Raw genomic sequence first — 16138 nt, forward strand, 5'->3', positions numbered from 1 at the left:
AGTCATATTACGCTATTAATATCAATTAGTGCATTTAGAAAAGACAGATACAAGACATCACACTTTAAAAGGGAAAAACAAGGTTTATTCCATGCAGTTTACAATACACTAGTGTTATGAAAAGGAAGTTAAAAAAATACCCACACACATTTTCTTTGTATGTTTGTTTTGAAAGTGATGGTTAACTGTAACCACCTTCAAATTAGCTGGGAAGCCCTAGTAGATTTGTTTCCAGGGAAATTTCCCTGAATTCAGTTTCTTGTCTGTGTCTGTGATACGAGTTTTGGTTAATGCAAATGCATTAAAACCAAATAAAAACTCAAATTTTGCTGCAGTAAGAACACTTCAGAGATAATGAATTGGCACAAAACAAAGCGTTATTGCTAATCCACTATCCAGGAAATAACATGTTGCAAGTATGGCCACTTGGGTATAAGCACAAACAGCTAATGCACAACTAATTTTAAGACCAGTGATTTGGAGAGAAGGAATAAAAGAGAACATGTTTTGAATTGGGTAGTTGGAGCTAAAGAGTGCATAGGAAGTAGATTTTTCATAGCTAGGTTGAGGTGAGGATAAGGACAGAAGCAGGTAGAAGAAGCTGCCATTTGACACTTCTTGAGTTTGGTGATCTTGTTTCAGTTCCAGGTAGAGAGGTTGGCAACATTCCTTTGAAAAGTGCCTTGGCACTTGCTTCATTCTATACATGTGAGCCAAATTAATGTGAGTAAAGTTGTGCATAAGCTTTCAGAAAATCTTCAAAAGTAGCAAGAATCATGTACATAATAAATAAATTCACTCTTACATTTCAGATTACAAGGCCTCAAAATCACAACGGGTCTCAGGTCAAAATTTAGGCTCAGCTTTCTAAGGCAAGGAGAGCACGGTCAAAGAACCTCTTCCCCTGTCAAAGAACCTCATCCCCTTCTGTTGAGCCCCAAAGTCGCAAAATAACTTCTTAGAAAGTTTCTCTCATTATAGTAGTTATTAACACACAATATCCTGAAGAGAACCCTTTGATGGGCCCAGAGAGCTATACTTGCAGCAGTATCTATTCACTGAACTTCTTACAAGTTTATGCCTTGGTAGACCTTGTTGTAAAGAAATAATCTGTGACTGTTTCCTGGGGCAGAATCTTCCTCAAAGCCTCTCTATTTCCAGCGCTGTTCACAGAAGTTGTTAGATTTTGGCAAAGGCAATAACAAAGTGATTGGTAAGTGTACTGCCTTCTCTAGTGTGTTCCTATCCAATCTGGATACTGAAAATCCAAGCCATATAGGAACACTTATATCTGCAATTGGTTCAGACATTTGTAAAAATTATTTTAGAGTCCGTGAGCTAAAAAGAAAACAGACTAGTTGTTTTTAAAACTGTTTCTCTGGAACCTCAAATTAGCCCTGGAAAGCATTTTAGCCCTTAGCATTTCTGCTCTAAAACCAGAAAGAGCTCCTTCTGACAGTCATTTGAGCAAACTGAATAGTACGATTTAGCCCTTTAAAGCCTCTGTTCATTAAGAAGCCTTTAAAGACAGCTCCTGATTTTGTGAGACAAAAGAAAACCTATATGACACTGAGTTCAGAGAGCCTTCCACTTTTTTTTTTTTAACCTGAATATTCATTGGTTCATAAAGAATCCATAATTATACACAAAAACCCACGTAAGATCCCAAGATTGTCCTTAAAACTGGAGAGAACTGCAGTCTAAACCATAATGAAGTAATGGGCAGCACCCTCAGACTCAAGTCTTTCAAAACTGTTGTGCTACAAAAGACACTTCTCCAATGACCGCTCAGGTTTTAATCCCACTGTCTTAAAATAACAGACATTGTTAAAGGTGTTAAATTTCACCCCTTTTTAAGAGCACCACAGTTCAAGGGCTGATTGAATAAGTTAATTTGAAAAACCTGAAACTTTTGATGTGGTGAGAGAATAAAATAGCAGAATGACTCTCTGATTTTATCACATCTCAAGTGAACAAAATCCCAGACTTCATCTCCAGACTCTCTTTCATTTGACTTCAATCTTCCTCAAAAAGCCCACGACAAGTTCATTCTTCTCCCAGTACTTCCCAAGGAATGCATTCCGCTATACCTGAATAATTATAATCCAGGTTCTACTGAATTCCATTGAACCAGATACTAATACTATTGTATTTTTGCACTGCAAGTTCATTTTGGCAGTATTAATAAAACTGGTAATTTGTAATGAATGTGTGTTAGTTTGCCGGTGGTAGCTCTCTACAGCTCAAAGAGACTGACAACTCTCAACAATCTCAGCAGACATTCACAGAATAGTGTTTCTGATAACAACACTATCATCCTACTCAGCAGCCTCGTTCCCTTGGTTGCACGCCCGCAACCAAGTTATCTTTTGTTTAATCTGCCAGAAGTTTTAAGTTTTCTCCTGAAAAAAACCCCAACAAACCCTATCTCTTAGAAAAAGAGGAGACCGATTCAGTTTTGGATTCTGCAGCAATAGTCCTGCTTCTAATCAATCGTAACTGTGCATTCACATTGCTAGAAATGGAGCTACATGGCTATTGTCTAAAGAAAATCTGAACACAAAATTTAGATGGATTCATCGAGCTTAATTTTTTAAGAAATATCTTTTCCTAATGCTACAATGCAAGATGAAAGGAACTTTTATCATTACAAGAAATCTGAGATTGAAAAACACACGGTACGTTTTCCAAATTTTATGAGTATATGATTCTGAGGACTGAAACTTCAGTAAAGAATCAAGATAAACTTCTAAATTCAAGCAAGTCTTTGACACACAATTAAATTACTGCGAGATAAAAAACCTGCAATTAACGATAATCCATGGAAATCCCACAGTATACAGGACAAAATCCCAGGTAACCTTTGGGCTGGGAGATGCTGAGTAAGAGTATACATTTGGACATTTATTATGGACCGTGTGACATTCATGTCTTTGAGGCCTCAGAATCACTTGCTCATTGCAGATAAACTGATTCGGTTGCTGCCTGAAGAAGTCAAAAGCATGTAATATAAAAATGTCATCTCCAAAAAAGGAAAATAGCCCGTGAGAAAACTTAATGTCAACAATATGCCGTGTCCTAACTCGAAGAAAGAAATTGCTATAGCAAATTTGAACTTACGGTTTTAAACAAGTTTCACTAGAAGTTTGTCATGTAAGTGCCTTTAAGGACTTTAGTATCTCTCTGGTCTGCTTTATTCCTTCCGCTATGATCTCCTCAAGCTCAGGATCTAAAGTTCTAACTAGGAATACTGCTGTGATTTAAGAATAGGGGAGCTGTGTAAATCCAGAGTTTAATCAAAGGGGTTTGCAGTACAGCTTTGCAGCTTCAGCCTAATAGGCAACCCCTCAGCTCTCCAGTCACAGGCAGGTGCTCTCCAAATGGCAGAGAAGCAACAAAGGACTCCAGTTTAAACTGTACAGGTACATTACTTCATCCTGCAAGCTCTTTGCAAGATGAAGCAATGTTTGCAAAATCTGGTGAAGGAGACTGGACTCTAATGCAATTACCTTGTTACTGTCACTAACTTTATTTGAAACCGCAAGAGTCAAACAAAAAGAAACCAGACTTATTGAGGGATAAATTCTTAATGCCTTGAAAAAAGCTGATGACAGCATTTCCAACTATCTGAAACCCTCACATGTTCACAAAAACTAAAGCAATAATGACATCAGCAAGAACAGGAAAGTAGTTAGGTTGTCTCAAACAACAGCATATTTAAAATAATTTACAAGGTACCTGCCTACTAAAGTTCTCTTTTTTCTTTCCTTCCTAAAATCTTTGTGAGGTATTGGAAACAAAGTGCAAAAAATTATTAGACACTCATTTCCCTAAAATTAGCTATGGCAGGGATACAATGTAAACAAGACTGCAGGTAATCTCATAATAAAAGCAGATTTTAAAACTGAAAATATTCTAGAGGAAAAAGAAAACATACATAGAAAAACCCACATTTACACATTCTAAATTTGTTCCGTTCGCTCAGTTTGTTACCCAAGCTTTGTTGATGTCATTCAGGACAATTTCACTTTATTAAATAAAATAGTCTGTCCTTTTTGGATTAAGTAAGTGACAACAGAAATGCTGACTCAGAAGGATCACTGTAAAACAGGTATTTTAGGCATTAAAATCCACTTAGACCAATGCTGAATGACTCAGTAGAGCACATCAAGAAAACAAGTAACACGGTTGGCTGCAATTCCATGAGCTAGGGAGCTCGTGGAATTTGGTGGAGTCATACTGCTTAAAAACACAGTGACTACTGCAGCAGAGAAAATGTTTTAATACGCAATTAACACAGACAACTGTTATGCTTATTTTCAGATACAGAAGATAATCTGTCACTATTTAGGGGAAAATCTGTGTGCTCAATTTAAGCTGTTAAAATATGGGTGCCTAAAAAAGTATAAAAGTATAAACATTTCCCCCTACATAATTACAATTTTAGTAAATTAAATTCCGTTTTAACTTCTTAAAAAAAGACAAAAATTTTATGTGTTGTGGAAGGGCCAGCAGCTTCCGTGCAGACCACATCCGAGTTGCAAAATGCATTACAAATCCTTTCAAGCATTAGGCACATGGACAAAACATTTAGCCCACTGCTTAACTTGCTTAGTAGAAATGTTTTCTTACAAATTGTTTTGCCAAACTTTTACCAATGTGTAAGTTCTTTAAAAAAAAAAGTAGACCCTGGGTGTTTGAAAATCAAGCTTGTGTGTAAAGGATTACCTACAGTATATGCATAAATTCTGAAATTACTAAGAATGAAAACTGTAATGTCTTTAGAATTTAAAACCATCTTGTAGCTTTTTGAAATTCACTTCCACTGGTTCCATAAGTCAATGAAGCCAAGTTTTATACTATCCATTTCATTAAGTGTTTTAAAGATGTGCTGAAGATTTTGCTCATGACATAGTGTATTAGAAAGCTCTGGTCTTGTGTATTAGCCTTCATAAAGGACAAACTAATAAAGCTGCACCACATTCTTTTCAAACACTGTTCTTAACTGCATAGTTGAAACTGTATAGAAAGAGAAAGGTTGATTACAGATATCCTGAATGTCCAAAGTAATCAGGTTTTTCAACTGGATGAGTTTATGTTCACACTAAGGTTGATTTTAATCCGGGGCATAGAGACAGGGATTTAGGATTAGACAGCCGTATTTCTGTAAAACCTTCAGCTCTAGAAAAATCTCTAACCTAATCCACACAGTTCAATGCTTATAGGCATTTTATAAAAGCACAAACACACATATGAGTACAAACATCTCCAAAGAAACAGAATGTTCAGTTGGTCATTTTAAGTGAATTTTGATTCCCCTTTCAAGCATCTAACCAGACTGGACCATAACTTTTGCAGGAGACTGTTTTAACAGAAGGAACATCAGGAATAACTCAGATGAAGGCCATTTTCTCTGAGTTTAGTCTTCCCTTTGGGTATTAAAATAAGCTATACATCCAGTCAATATATACACCCTTCAGAGAAATCTTTTCTCTGTTGTGTAACTTTTACACATGCTAGTTTCAGTTGATCTCCTAGGCTGTTATTACATAATAGATTATGTCACAGAGCCATAAGGAATGTGCAGTATAGTACAGTCAACTGGGGCTGACACCGATTCTGAAACAATGTATGCCCAAATACTTGCATTTGTGGGCTGTAACATTTGTGTGTGTGTGTGTGTGTGTCTGTGTGTGTGCGCGCGCACGCGCGTGTGTGTAGCACCAATTACATTGTCCTTTTAAGGTTTACAACGATTAGTAGGAACAAGTCTCCAAACTGATCAACACTGGGTCATCCAGCACCGGACATTAAGTGCTACATGTCTCCGAACAAAATATGAGTGCATGGTCATTTCTTTTCAAATGACCAGTGTCAATCAGCCAACAAGAGAGTACAGCCATGCACTACATCCAAAACTTAACACACACTCCCACACCATCTATTTCCATTATGTAATCTTGCAATGCTTCCAGAAGCTGACACCAGCTTATAGGCAAATATGGTTGAACCCAGATCAACAGAAAATTGTCTAAATCAGATTTTTTTCTTTTGTAGCCGAGCCTCTTCAGTATGACAATTCACTGCATCTTCGAATAAAAGAAAAAAAATTGTCACCGTTCAATACTGTCTTCACATCCTGGAACCTCGCTCTTGCAAAATCTGAAACAGACCAATAAAAATTCTATAAATGAAAATCAGCTCAATATCATTCCTAAAGCACAGAGATCAAAGAGCAACATAATGACTATTTTAAATAACCACTAACGTGTCAGGGACCTGTTTCGAGGACATTCCTGGGGTCTGCGCTTTAAAGCTGAAAAGAGACAGATTGACACGTACAATGTCCACTATAAAATACCATTAAAACAGATGTAAAACACTGCTAGGAATTGATTATTATTAAAATAAATAATTAATGTATTAATAAGACTTAAGAGCTGGCAATTGTAAACAGTAAGCCATTGCACCTCAACCTAGTTCGGAAGATCCTGACGTCCTACGTGGTGAATTGATCTGGGTACTTCTACTATAGTACCAAATGAAATTAATCTTCATTTTTCCTCTTCCAGTAAAATGTCCTGAACTTTCTGAAGCTTCAGATGAAAATTGTGTTCCATAAATTAGTACTGAGAACGTGACCTAGTAAATCTAAATGTGCAAAAATGGCACACCGGGTGCGATGATGCAAGAAGTTTTCAAACACCAAGTACAACCGGGCAAGATATAAATCGACAACACCCATTCCACTTCCAGTTTGACTATTTCTTCTCCTTTTCTGTTTCACTTTTGTTTGGCTCCTCCAGAGAGGAAAGGATCCAAGTCTTAGGACTTAATGTTCAAGCAACAATATTTTCACGTCGCTGCTCAGAACCGAATCACAACCAGCAATCATGAGGTCAACTCTCGGGCTGCCTAGTACTCTAGAACTGTGTCAGCAGGCTGCAGAACCAATCACAACAAAAGACAAACAAAGCATTAAGCAAAGTTTCAAACATAATGAGCACAAGTACTTAAGAATGTTAATCTGTAAGTAAAAGTCTTCATTTTCTTTCGCTTCTTGTTTTCTTAGTATTTCTTTTGCTTCTAGTTTTCTTAGTATTGGGAAGGGCTCTTGATTTCAAAAGTTGAAAGAAAGTGAAGGCACAATCCCTGGACAATGGCAGAGCTGCATTCAAGGTGGAGTTCCCTCCTATGATGATCTTTGTGTAGCCTGGTATTACAACAAACACTCGGTAGCACATTTTACCCCACAGAATCTGCCAGCACAAATAAACACTTCAATCTGTGTGCTTGTAGGGTAAAGGCTGGCAATCGCTTAATACAGCACAACAGTTTCATGTATGGTTTTAAATTTTAGAAGTCTAGATATTTGGTTTCCTTTTGATATTGTTAAAATGGCCATTATGTCTTTCATAGCGACCGAAGTCAAGCAAGGTCTCACCTGCTTTGCACAACTCCGTGGGATTTTTTAAGGGCCGGAGTTCATAAAGAGCCCATTACCATTTGTATAGTTGAGGGACAGTTCAGAGGCAGTGTGGTGTTAGCTCAAATAAAACCCAACAAATCCACTTTCTCACTTGCTCACTGTACTTCCTCCTATACCTGGATCTAGGTTTGTGCATACAAAGTTCTTTTTCATTTCAAATTCAGCATTATTGTTTTGAAGTTATGAAGCCAGATGTCAGTGGAACTATTTTGAAAAATTTGAAAAATACAGAGAGATGTTTTGTTTTCCACAGGCCATAACGCGCTCAAGACGCAAACACTACTTATTTAATGAAGATAATCTACTGTGTATACTAAGCAAAAAGCATTTCATATGAAACTGTAGGAAAGATGTAAGTGAACTCTGTGGGAAAAAAACAGGCTCTGTAAATTACTCAGCAACTGTTTGTGTACTACGTGCAAAAGGGACTACATAAACTTAGAGAAGATAGTGCCACTGATACCAACTCATGGTATTATATATGGTATATATTGTAGCTTTCATACAATGATCTGGATGAAGGCTAAAAACCAAGATTCCTAAACTGAATTTTACTTGAAGGTGGGGAATTGTATCAGGAGTAGACACCATAAATGCTTCATACTTAAACTTCTTCCCTAAGTATTTCCTCTTGGTCAGAGCAGAGAACAACTGGAGTACACGCCCACAATAGAGGGTAACAGTCTCACCCACCAAATGGAGTCAGTAAGTGAAACCATATCCAACAGAGACAAAAACGTGGCTGGAACAAATACCTGTACAACTAGAAAATAATACTGGATCTATTAATATTGTTCATGTTTCTGATTTAATATGAAGCATTTGAGTTCATTCTTTCATAGAAGAGTAGTACTTGCAAGAATAGTAGACTTGGAACTATTTTCTGTAGCATCAGGAACACATGCAATAAGATAAAGCTGAGCCAGATCTGGACACTGAACTTGGCACAGTTTACTGAGCCAGTAATAAATACCAACATAAAGCAGAAAATTCTATTGCATCAGGCAATATTTTGCACTCTTTTCTTGGCACTTCTTCTGTAACCTTTACCTCTACTGAAGGGGAAATCATAGAATCACAAAGTGGGTTGGGTTGGAAGGGATCTAAAGATCATCTCATTCAAACTCCTGCCACGGTCAGGGACACCTTCCGCTATCCCAGGCTGCTCCAAGCCCCCTCCAACCTGGCCTCGGGCACTTGCAGCGATAGAGCAGCCACAGCTTCTCCGGGCAACCTGTGCTAGCGTCTCACCACCCTAATGGTAAAGAATATGCTCATCATTATATCCAATCTGAAGCTAGCCTCTTTCAACTTAAAAACCTCATCCCTTGTCCTTGGGGTTTAAAATCCCCACCCCTTGTCCTGTCACCGTGAGCTCCGGCAAAAAGTCTTTCCTTCATCTTTCTCATAAGGCATTTCGAGTATTGGAAGGATGCAGTAACATCACCCCTGGGGCACTCTTCTACAGGCTTAACAATCCCAACTGTCTTGGACCATCTTCACGTAAGAGGCGTTCCAGCTCGCAGGCTGTTTTTGTGTCTCTCCTCTGGACCCACTTGCACAGGTCCTTCTTGTACTGGGAATCCCAGAGCTGGGTGCAGCATTGCAGGTGCGATCTCATGAGAGCAGAGTTGAGGGGAAGAATCATTTCCCTCAACCTGCCAGCCATGCTTCTTTTGCTGCAGTCCTGGATAACTGGCTTGCTAATCTGCAAGTATTGCTGGCTCATATTCAGGTTCTCACCCACCAGTATCCCAAGTCTTCTGCAATTCTGTAGTAAATCCACGTATCACCCAGTCTGTACTGATACTGGGGACTGTCCCAACCCCGGTGCAGATCTGCTGTATAGAGAATTTTCCTTATTTTTGTATTTCTCTTCTATTTTCCCTACAGGTGCACCAGATCCAAAGAGGGCTTATAAATTCTAAACAATGCTGAATGAACTCTCGTACTCTAGGGAACCAAGTGTGATTGATTCTTAGGGAAGCAGAACATGAAAACTATTTCTCCTCACTCAAAGCTGCTGCTGACAGAAGAGTGTTTTAAGGACTGTTTACCTCTCAGGCAGCTTAAGAATATTACATTCAATTCCAGCAGAGTGACAGTTTACTTTGTTTCACTAAAGCTTTGAGATTTATTCGTTCCCTTCAACGATTCGAGAAGAGCTGGCAAAAAGCCTTACTCTACCCTAGCAGTAGCTTCTGTTAGCATCATTTCAGAAAGTAATGTAGGTTCTTGACTCTTCTTGAGCCATGTGCAGCAGCTTCATAGAATCACAACATATCCCGAATTGGAAGGGACCCACAAGGATCATTAAGTGATGATCCTGGCCCAGCACCAGACAATCTCAAGAACAACACCATGTGCCTGAGAGCATTGTCCAAACTTCAGAGATATGTGTAAGGCTGCTTTACAGCTAAAAAGTTCAGGTGTATAGGTGAGAAGCTGAAGTCTAATCTCATGCAATGGCAAATATCTTCAATTTATACACATTCAAGTGACCACTCACACTGTAACACTGAACATTCAATGGTATGTTATCTTCTAGAAACCAGAGAGGGGGATAAATCTGAGCAGTACTTAAAGACATGTTAGGTAAAGTGCCTAAGTTGTTTTTTCAGATGCAGCTTTTTTGTGCTCTTCCACTTGTGACTTTTCATGTAACTTGATCTTCAATCAGATGTCAAACTACAGAGGAAAGGATCCCTCCCCAGAGTTTTTTCCTGTGATAAATACAACTGTAGCACCAAGATCACACTATTTACTTATATTTGCCACATGTTTATTCAAAAAATCCTTGATTTCAAAATTATCAGATAAGACCACCTTTGGACCACGTTGCACTTCAATCAAGTTTGTTAAATTATTGCCAAATCAGACATTTACTGAACATGTATACTGTAAGTTTGTATCAGATGCCTCCACATGTAAAAGACCCATTTGACAGAAAAGCTGGTGCACATAAAATAAGAATGAAAAGCACTTCTGGCCCTAGAATCTACATTAAGAACTTTCCTACTCAGCAAAGCTTTGAAGAAACTACTCACAATACAGTTTATAAAAGCAACACTAATTATTCTGTCAAAGAAGCAATATCCAGAACAGGAATTCTATCTTTGCTAACCATGTCACAACTATAATCACAAACACACACACACACACACACACACACACACACCCCCCACCAGGACTAGCCAAAGGACAGTGCTAGTGGGAGTGGGAATTGGATGGGGCAGAAAAGCATCTGGTTAAAATCCTAGGGCAGCTAGTGCTCACCATGACATTTACACTTAATCTGAGTCATTCATATCGTAATCCGTTTCTTCATCCTCACTCTGAGTGTCATGCAGCATGCAGCAAGTATAGAAGAAGGAAGGGAAAAGAAGAGATTGCAAGTGAGTCAGAGCTGCAACAAAGCAAAATCCACTTACACCTGAAGCATCTGGCAATGACATTTATTCTCTTTTACCTGGTACCTCCACTCTTTGTATAAAAAACTATGACAGCTGATCATTTCAAGAAGGAACGTAACAGATTTCATGACAATTTCCTCTTCCAAATGTCCTGAAGTCAGCAGATAGAAGCCAATAGTCAGGTCAATAAAGTGGTATGAAAGAGAAGAATGCTCATGGGAATACAGGTTATCTTTTGGTTATGCCATGGCTACCAGTAAAAGCCACTGGAACCATTTAAGATGAATTTCCTTTGCTTAGGTGTATTAGAAAGTTACACAGACGCCAACTACTAATTTACTGTGCTGACTGTTAACTAAAAAAAGAAAACACAAGAAAAAAGTCCCTAAGAAGGAATGAAGGTGAAGCTTGATTAGATGGCTATCAGAAAATACTTTCTCCTATTCTGAAAATCCAGGACTATTAACTAAAACTGAAGTGCTTGTCAATAAAAATTACATACTGGCAGGTCTTTTTTCCTCTAACTCGGTCTGCTGTAAAAGTAATAGGAGGGCTTTCTTATGGCATCTAGAAGTCAGTCCTGATACATGAACATATTCTGTATACAACAGTGGATACCAGAATCTCAATCATATGAACTTCATGAAGACCAACTCGAGCACTATCAAGACTGGAGGACAATGCTTCCTAAGAGGGAACTATGGAGATAACAGCTCCCAAAGTCAAGATGCCTGAACACAGCTGTCAGAAATCTCTTAGGAAAAGTTTTTTTTCCTTTTTTTCCCAGTCACAACATATATCTATATAAAAAAATAGGATCTTTTAGAAAGACAGTATATAAAAAAATTATTCTTCAAGTACTGCCTATTAATTGCTAGCAACAGCTTAACACTTCTGGGACAAAAGGAGTGAACATTTAAAACTCCAACTGAAATTAACAGTAATTCCTATTCATCGCACTGGTCAAATGATGCCCTGCTCTCATCTATGAAACTCCACAAGCACCACATCAATGGAGACGTGTTACGACAGCTTCTCTCAGTGCTTTTCAATTTACACAGTTGTAACACAGTGTGAACTAGCTTTTGTTTTTCATCTTTAACACTTGCACTTGATCCACATTTTCTTCTCCATTAATTATGCAACGTAACTCTGGCAACTTCTAAAATTACCTGAATTATTCCTACCTTTCCTTATGAAGATGTCTACTAGGCTCTAGATTTCCACATTTTATTTCAGGTAGGTATCTCAGCCCTGAATTATTACCATGCACCTCTAACATGGCAACTTTCAAAGTCTTCCTCAAGCATCCAAGCAAAAGCAGACCTTAACTAGGTGAGACATCACTTACCCAGTTTCACTGTTTGCCCCAGACTACATTAATCCTTTACAATTCCTTGGAAGTTTTATCTCAACAGTGACGAACACAAATTACTCATTTCACTAGGAATCAAGCATACAGCTTGGAGTACTTTTATAGCGCAAATTATAAAAATTACTTTGTATGCGTAGCTGCATAAGCATGTCACAAAGCATAGAAAGTAATGAAGTTTTATCTGTTTTGGGGCCTCAGTGTCAAGACTCAGATCCACTCTTAGCATTATTTCAAAATCAATTTCTTCAAAGGTGATTCGTGAAAAAGCAAGCTTCGGTGTTCTACCAATTGTTTTCCATCTACATATGGGAAAACAAAAGCTTTTAAGCCAACTACAGGAGTATCCAGTTTGTAGTCATCTCCTCATACAAAGCTTTTATCATACAATGATAAAAGCTGTTCACTAAGCATGACACTGAATAAACTTGCATTACAGCACTGCTCTGCCTTATGACTAATCGGCTGTGGTTTTCCATTTTCCTTTTTACAAATTCTGAAATACAACTGAGTAAAATGCTAAAATACTGGGACCATTGCAATATTTTTGTAATGTTGGTTACAGAAAATAAACTTGGTAGAACCCTGAAAACATTAACAAGTACCCTCACTTCATAACATATTGCACATGACTGTTTTACAGAGATAGCATCTTACAAGTTCCATTCTTGAGAATAAGATTTCTGCAGCTGAAGTTAAGGAAGAAAAACATGACACTGATTTTAACCAAATCAGTGTAATTCAAATGTTTAAGAAACAAAACCTAGATTCTCAACTGTAAAGAGCAAATATCTGCCAATATCTGAAAAAAACCCCAGGTATTGAAAAAAGTACTGAGTACTGTATTTAAATAATTCAGGCATGCATGACAAACGCATGCTGACTGTACAGTCTCTCATACAATGTACAGGGAATCATTATTAGTCTTGAAAAAGGGCGAAAAGGGACAATTAAATAATGGGCCACAACAGAGGTAGGTAGCTCTAGCGTGACCTGTTAAGCCCACCCAATTCAACACCATTTCTTTAGTTCAATGCCTAATAACTCACCTTTGCTTTTTCGCTGGGTTCACTGGTTGTGCCATAAGGAGTGTTATGCAATTCCTTCGAGACAACACACAGAAATTCAGCCTGATCTTCATTGCCATAGTTATAGGAAGAACCAATACTGACCAGCTGAAAGATGAAAAAAAATAGTCCGTTGTATTTCCACATAAAACAAATTCCATAAAGTCTCACAATTAGTACAAACACTCCTTACTCTTCAGACTGTAGGCTGTGCCTGAAGCAGGACTCTCCACTTCAACGCAAATATGTTTTGATGCTGACAAATACACTGACAATACACACTCTGATGATAAGATAAACACAGCTTTTCTTTTTAAACAGTTACAGACTTAAGGATTTACAGTTCAAGTGTCCTGTGAAAGAAAAGGCTACGGAGGTACGCCAGCGGAGAAGTAGCCTGTTCCCTGTTTCTGTTCTTTACTGGAAACCTTCATATCCTCCAAAGTTAATTTTTTAAAGTTTGTAGGTGGTATCTTAAAGTGGCGTGATTTAACATGTATATGACTGCATGCAGGAACCTCTCTAGCCTGAAGGGATACCCATTGCTACTTACAGAATAACGGTATTTCTATTAAAACGTATTTTGAATGAACAAACACATCATTTGCATCTGACTGGAAAACAGCAAGAGACAGTACAGTGGGACATCAAGATTAACATCTGAAATTCATACATACTGCTACAAGGAAGCTAATTAAGGAAGCGCTACAAGCAGAAGCCATGTATAATGAAATGTGACATATTTACAAGTTTCTACAGTCTCTATATCGAATGATAAATGACAATTTACTGAGAAAGAAGAATATGCTCAACATGAGAACTACTTCTTATGCAGCATGTTTATCAAATGGCAGAAATTGTCTTACCTTACACACAATACACTTACCTAACGCTAGAAGCTTTACATAGCCTGCCTTTCCAAGCCAGATTCAATTCAGATGTAGCTGGTTCATTTATTTTAAAGTTTTATTTCAAAAGCACAAGAAGATAATGTGTGATCTACAAGATAATGTCAGATCTACTGACACAGATCAAACTCCTAAAAATCAACCTATTGCAGAGATACACTGTACCAATTGGTCATTACCCGAACAATATTGAATCTATCTTCCAAATCACCACACACATACGATAAGACCGTCCTATTCCCCAATCTCTACTATACCATTAAAGTGCTCTACAAATGGCCACATAGAAAAGGCCTGACTTATTTTTTAGGGTAACAGCACTTAAAACACTGTAGTTATCTCTGTAAAGACAAATAGTGTATTTTTTACACTAGTCTAGAAGACTACTCTACTTTTACATTAGTCTAGCAGAACACCAAAGAGAGTAAAAGCTTTGTTAAAGCATGAAAGATGCAGTCAAGATGAAAAATCCTGATCCAGAGTTTGTACTTAAGGGATAAAATTATTCACCCCACAAAAACTGAAGTCAGACCAAGGTTAAAAGCAGCTTCCATACAGCACTGTCAGAAGAAAACAAAGCCTCGCTGTACTTTCTAAGGAGAGGAGAGAGATGTTCAGACGTTCCCACACTGCAGTAAGACAGCCAAGCAAGCACTTCCACAGACGGACAGAGGCAATGTCTAGAAAGAGCGGCAGGCAGTGTGTCTGCATAATGAATCAACTCAATTTCAGGCCCAAGCAACGTCAAAGTTTTTGGACCCCGATGATATTACAGCATATGAGGCTCAGCCTTCCACGAGCAGTACTGGCAATCAAAATTCATACTCTCAAATTACGTACTTTAACTGCACTACGGGAAACCTTTCCTCCCTCCTCCTAACATCACTCTAGTTCTGCAAAATATATACACAGTCAGTAATGAACACAGGCTGATCAAAAATTAATGTGTTAAAGACATTTTTTCAACCAAAACTGTGTATTGAAGTTACAAACCCCCAGGTTTTTTAGAAGCACCAATGTGTATAAAGGCACCATTTACATTGAGATGTTAAATCAGTTAATCTTTCACGATGAATACTCTGCAGTCTGCACCATAACATATTTGTATAATATAGAATCACAAAACCCACAGAAAAACTAGGTTCTTAGTTGCACAAAATGGACTAAGAATGTCTACTGAAAAGCTGGAAAATCAATCCAAATTTACTTCATATATTGAGATGATTTATTGATTGTCTTCCCTATCAACAAAAATATGCACAAATTTTCAGAAAAAAAAGCAGTTAAGTTCGCCTTGAACTCAACAAAGTGGTATAAAGTTTACACATTATATAGCAATTAAAAACCATTTAGTACAAATACAACAACTGCTTCAATTATTAAGGTAAAAGGTAGGACATTAAACAGTACTTTTAACCCACTTAAAGGCTCAACTCAGAAAATTTGGATACATATTTAAATAAAGCCATGTAAAATTCACCTTCTCTGAAGAGAAGTTTGAAGAATAAAATTCAAGCATACAATTTAACTAGCATACAGTTGACTTTTCTTCTTGCAAAATAGCAACAACGTGATATCAGGTAAGCTATGATAACTACCAGAAGGAAAAGTACTTTGTTACTTACTGACACTCCAAAGAAATAAATTACCTCTCTGGAAGTAGATACCACACTTAGATTGATGATCAGCCAAATCATCAATCCTGGTTCAAACAGACTGACAGGTCCTGAGTTGATAGCTACTTACAAATGCTTTGTAATCCAACCACATAAGTTAACCTTTTGCACAGTCTTTTTAGGAGACAGGGCAGACTGAATACTTTTAGCCAGCTAGATAGGACTATCAATTTAGCTGACTGCAAAATGTCTAATGACTTTTTGCCACTGCTG

The 16138-nt window shown here is 37.8% G+C and overlaps 1 protein-coding gene across 5 annotated transcripts in view; it reads right to left on the reverse strand.

Annotated features, from left to right (window-relative positions):
- The window catches only part of LOC146430516 (BTB/POZ domain-containing protein KCTD5-like), a 40048-nt gene that overhangs the window by 5957 nt on the left and 17953 nt on the right, over positions 1 to 16138 (reverse strand). For 2 of the 5 annotated variants that reach the window (XM_085074188.1, XM_085074184.1), the window contains 3 exons: positions 13324 to 13449; positions 10766 to 10824; positions 64 to 6162 (listed from right to left, as the gene is read on the reverse strand). In XM_085074188.1, coding sequence (XP_084930314.1) covers positions 10780 to 10824; positions 13324 to 13449 — 171 coding nt within the window. In that variant the 3' untranslated portion in view covers positions 64 to 6162; positions 10766 to 10779. Of the gene's footprint in view, positions 1 to 63; positions 6163 to 10765; positions 10825 to 13323; positions 13450 to 16138 lie in introns of those variants that run through there. The other 3 variants (XM_085074189.1, XM_085074185.1, XM_085074186.1) reach the window with 2 other exon arrangements.

Source organism: Lichenostomus cassidix, chromosome 14 (assembly GCF_008360975.1).
Source record: "Lichenostomus cassidix isolate B80296 chromosome 14, HeHo_3.0, whole genome shotgun sequence".
Taxonomy (NCBI): Eukaryota; Metazoa; Chordata; class Aves; order Passeriformes; family Meliphagidae; genus Lichenostomus; species Lichenostomus cassidix.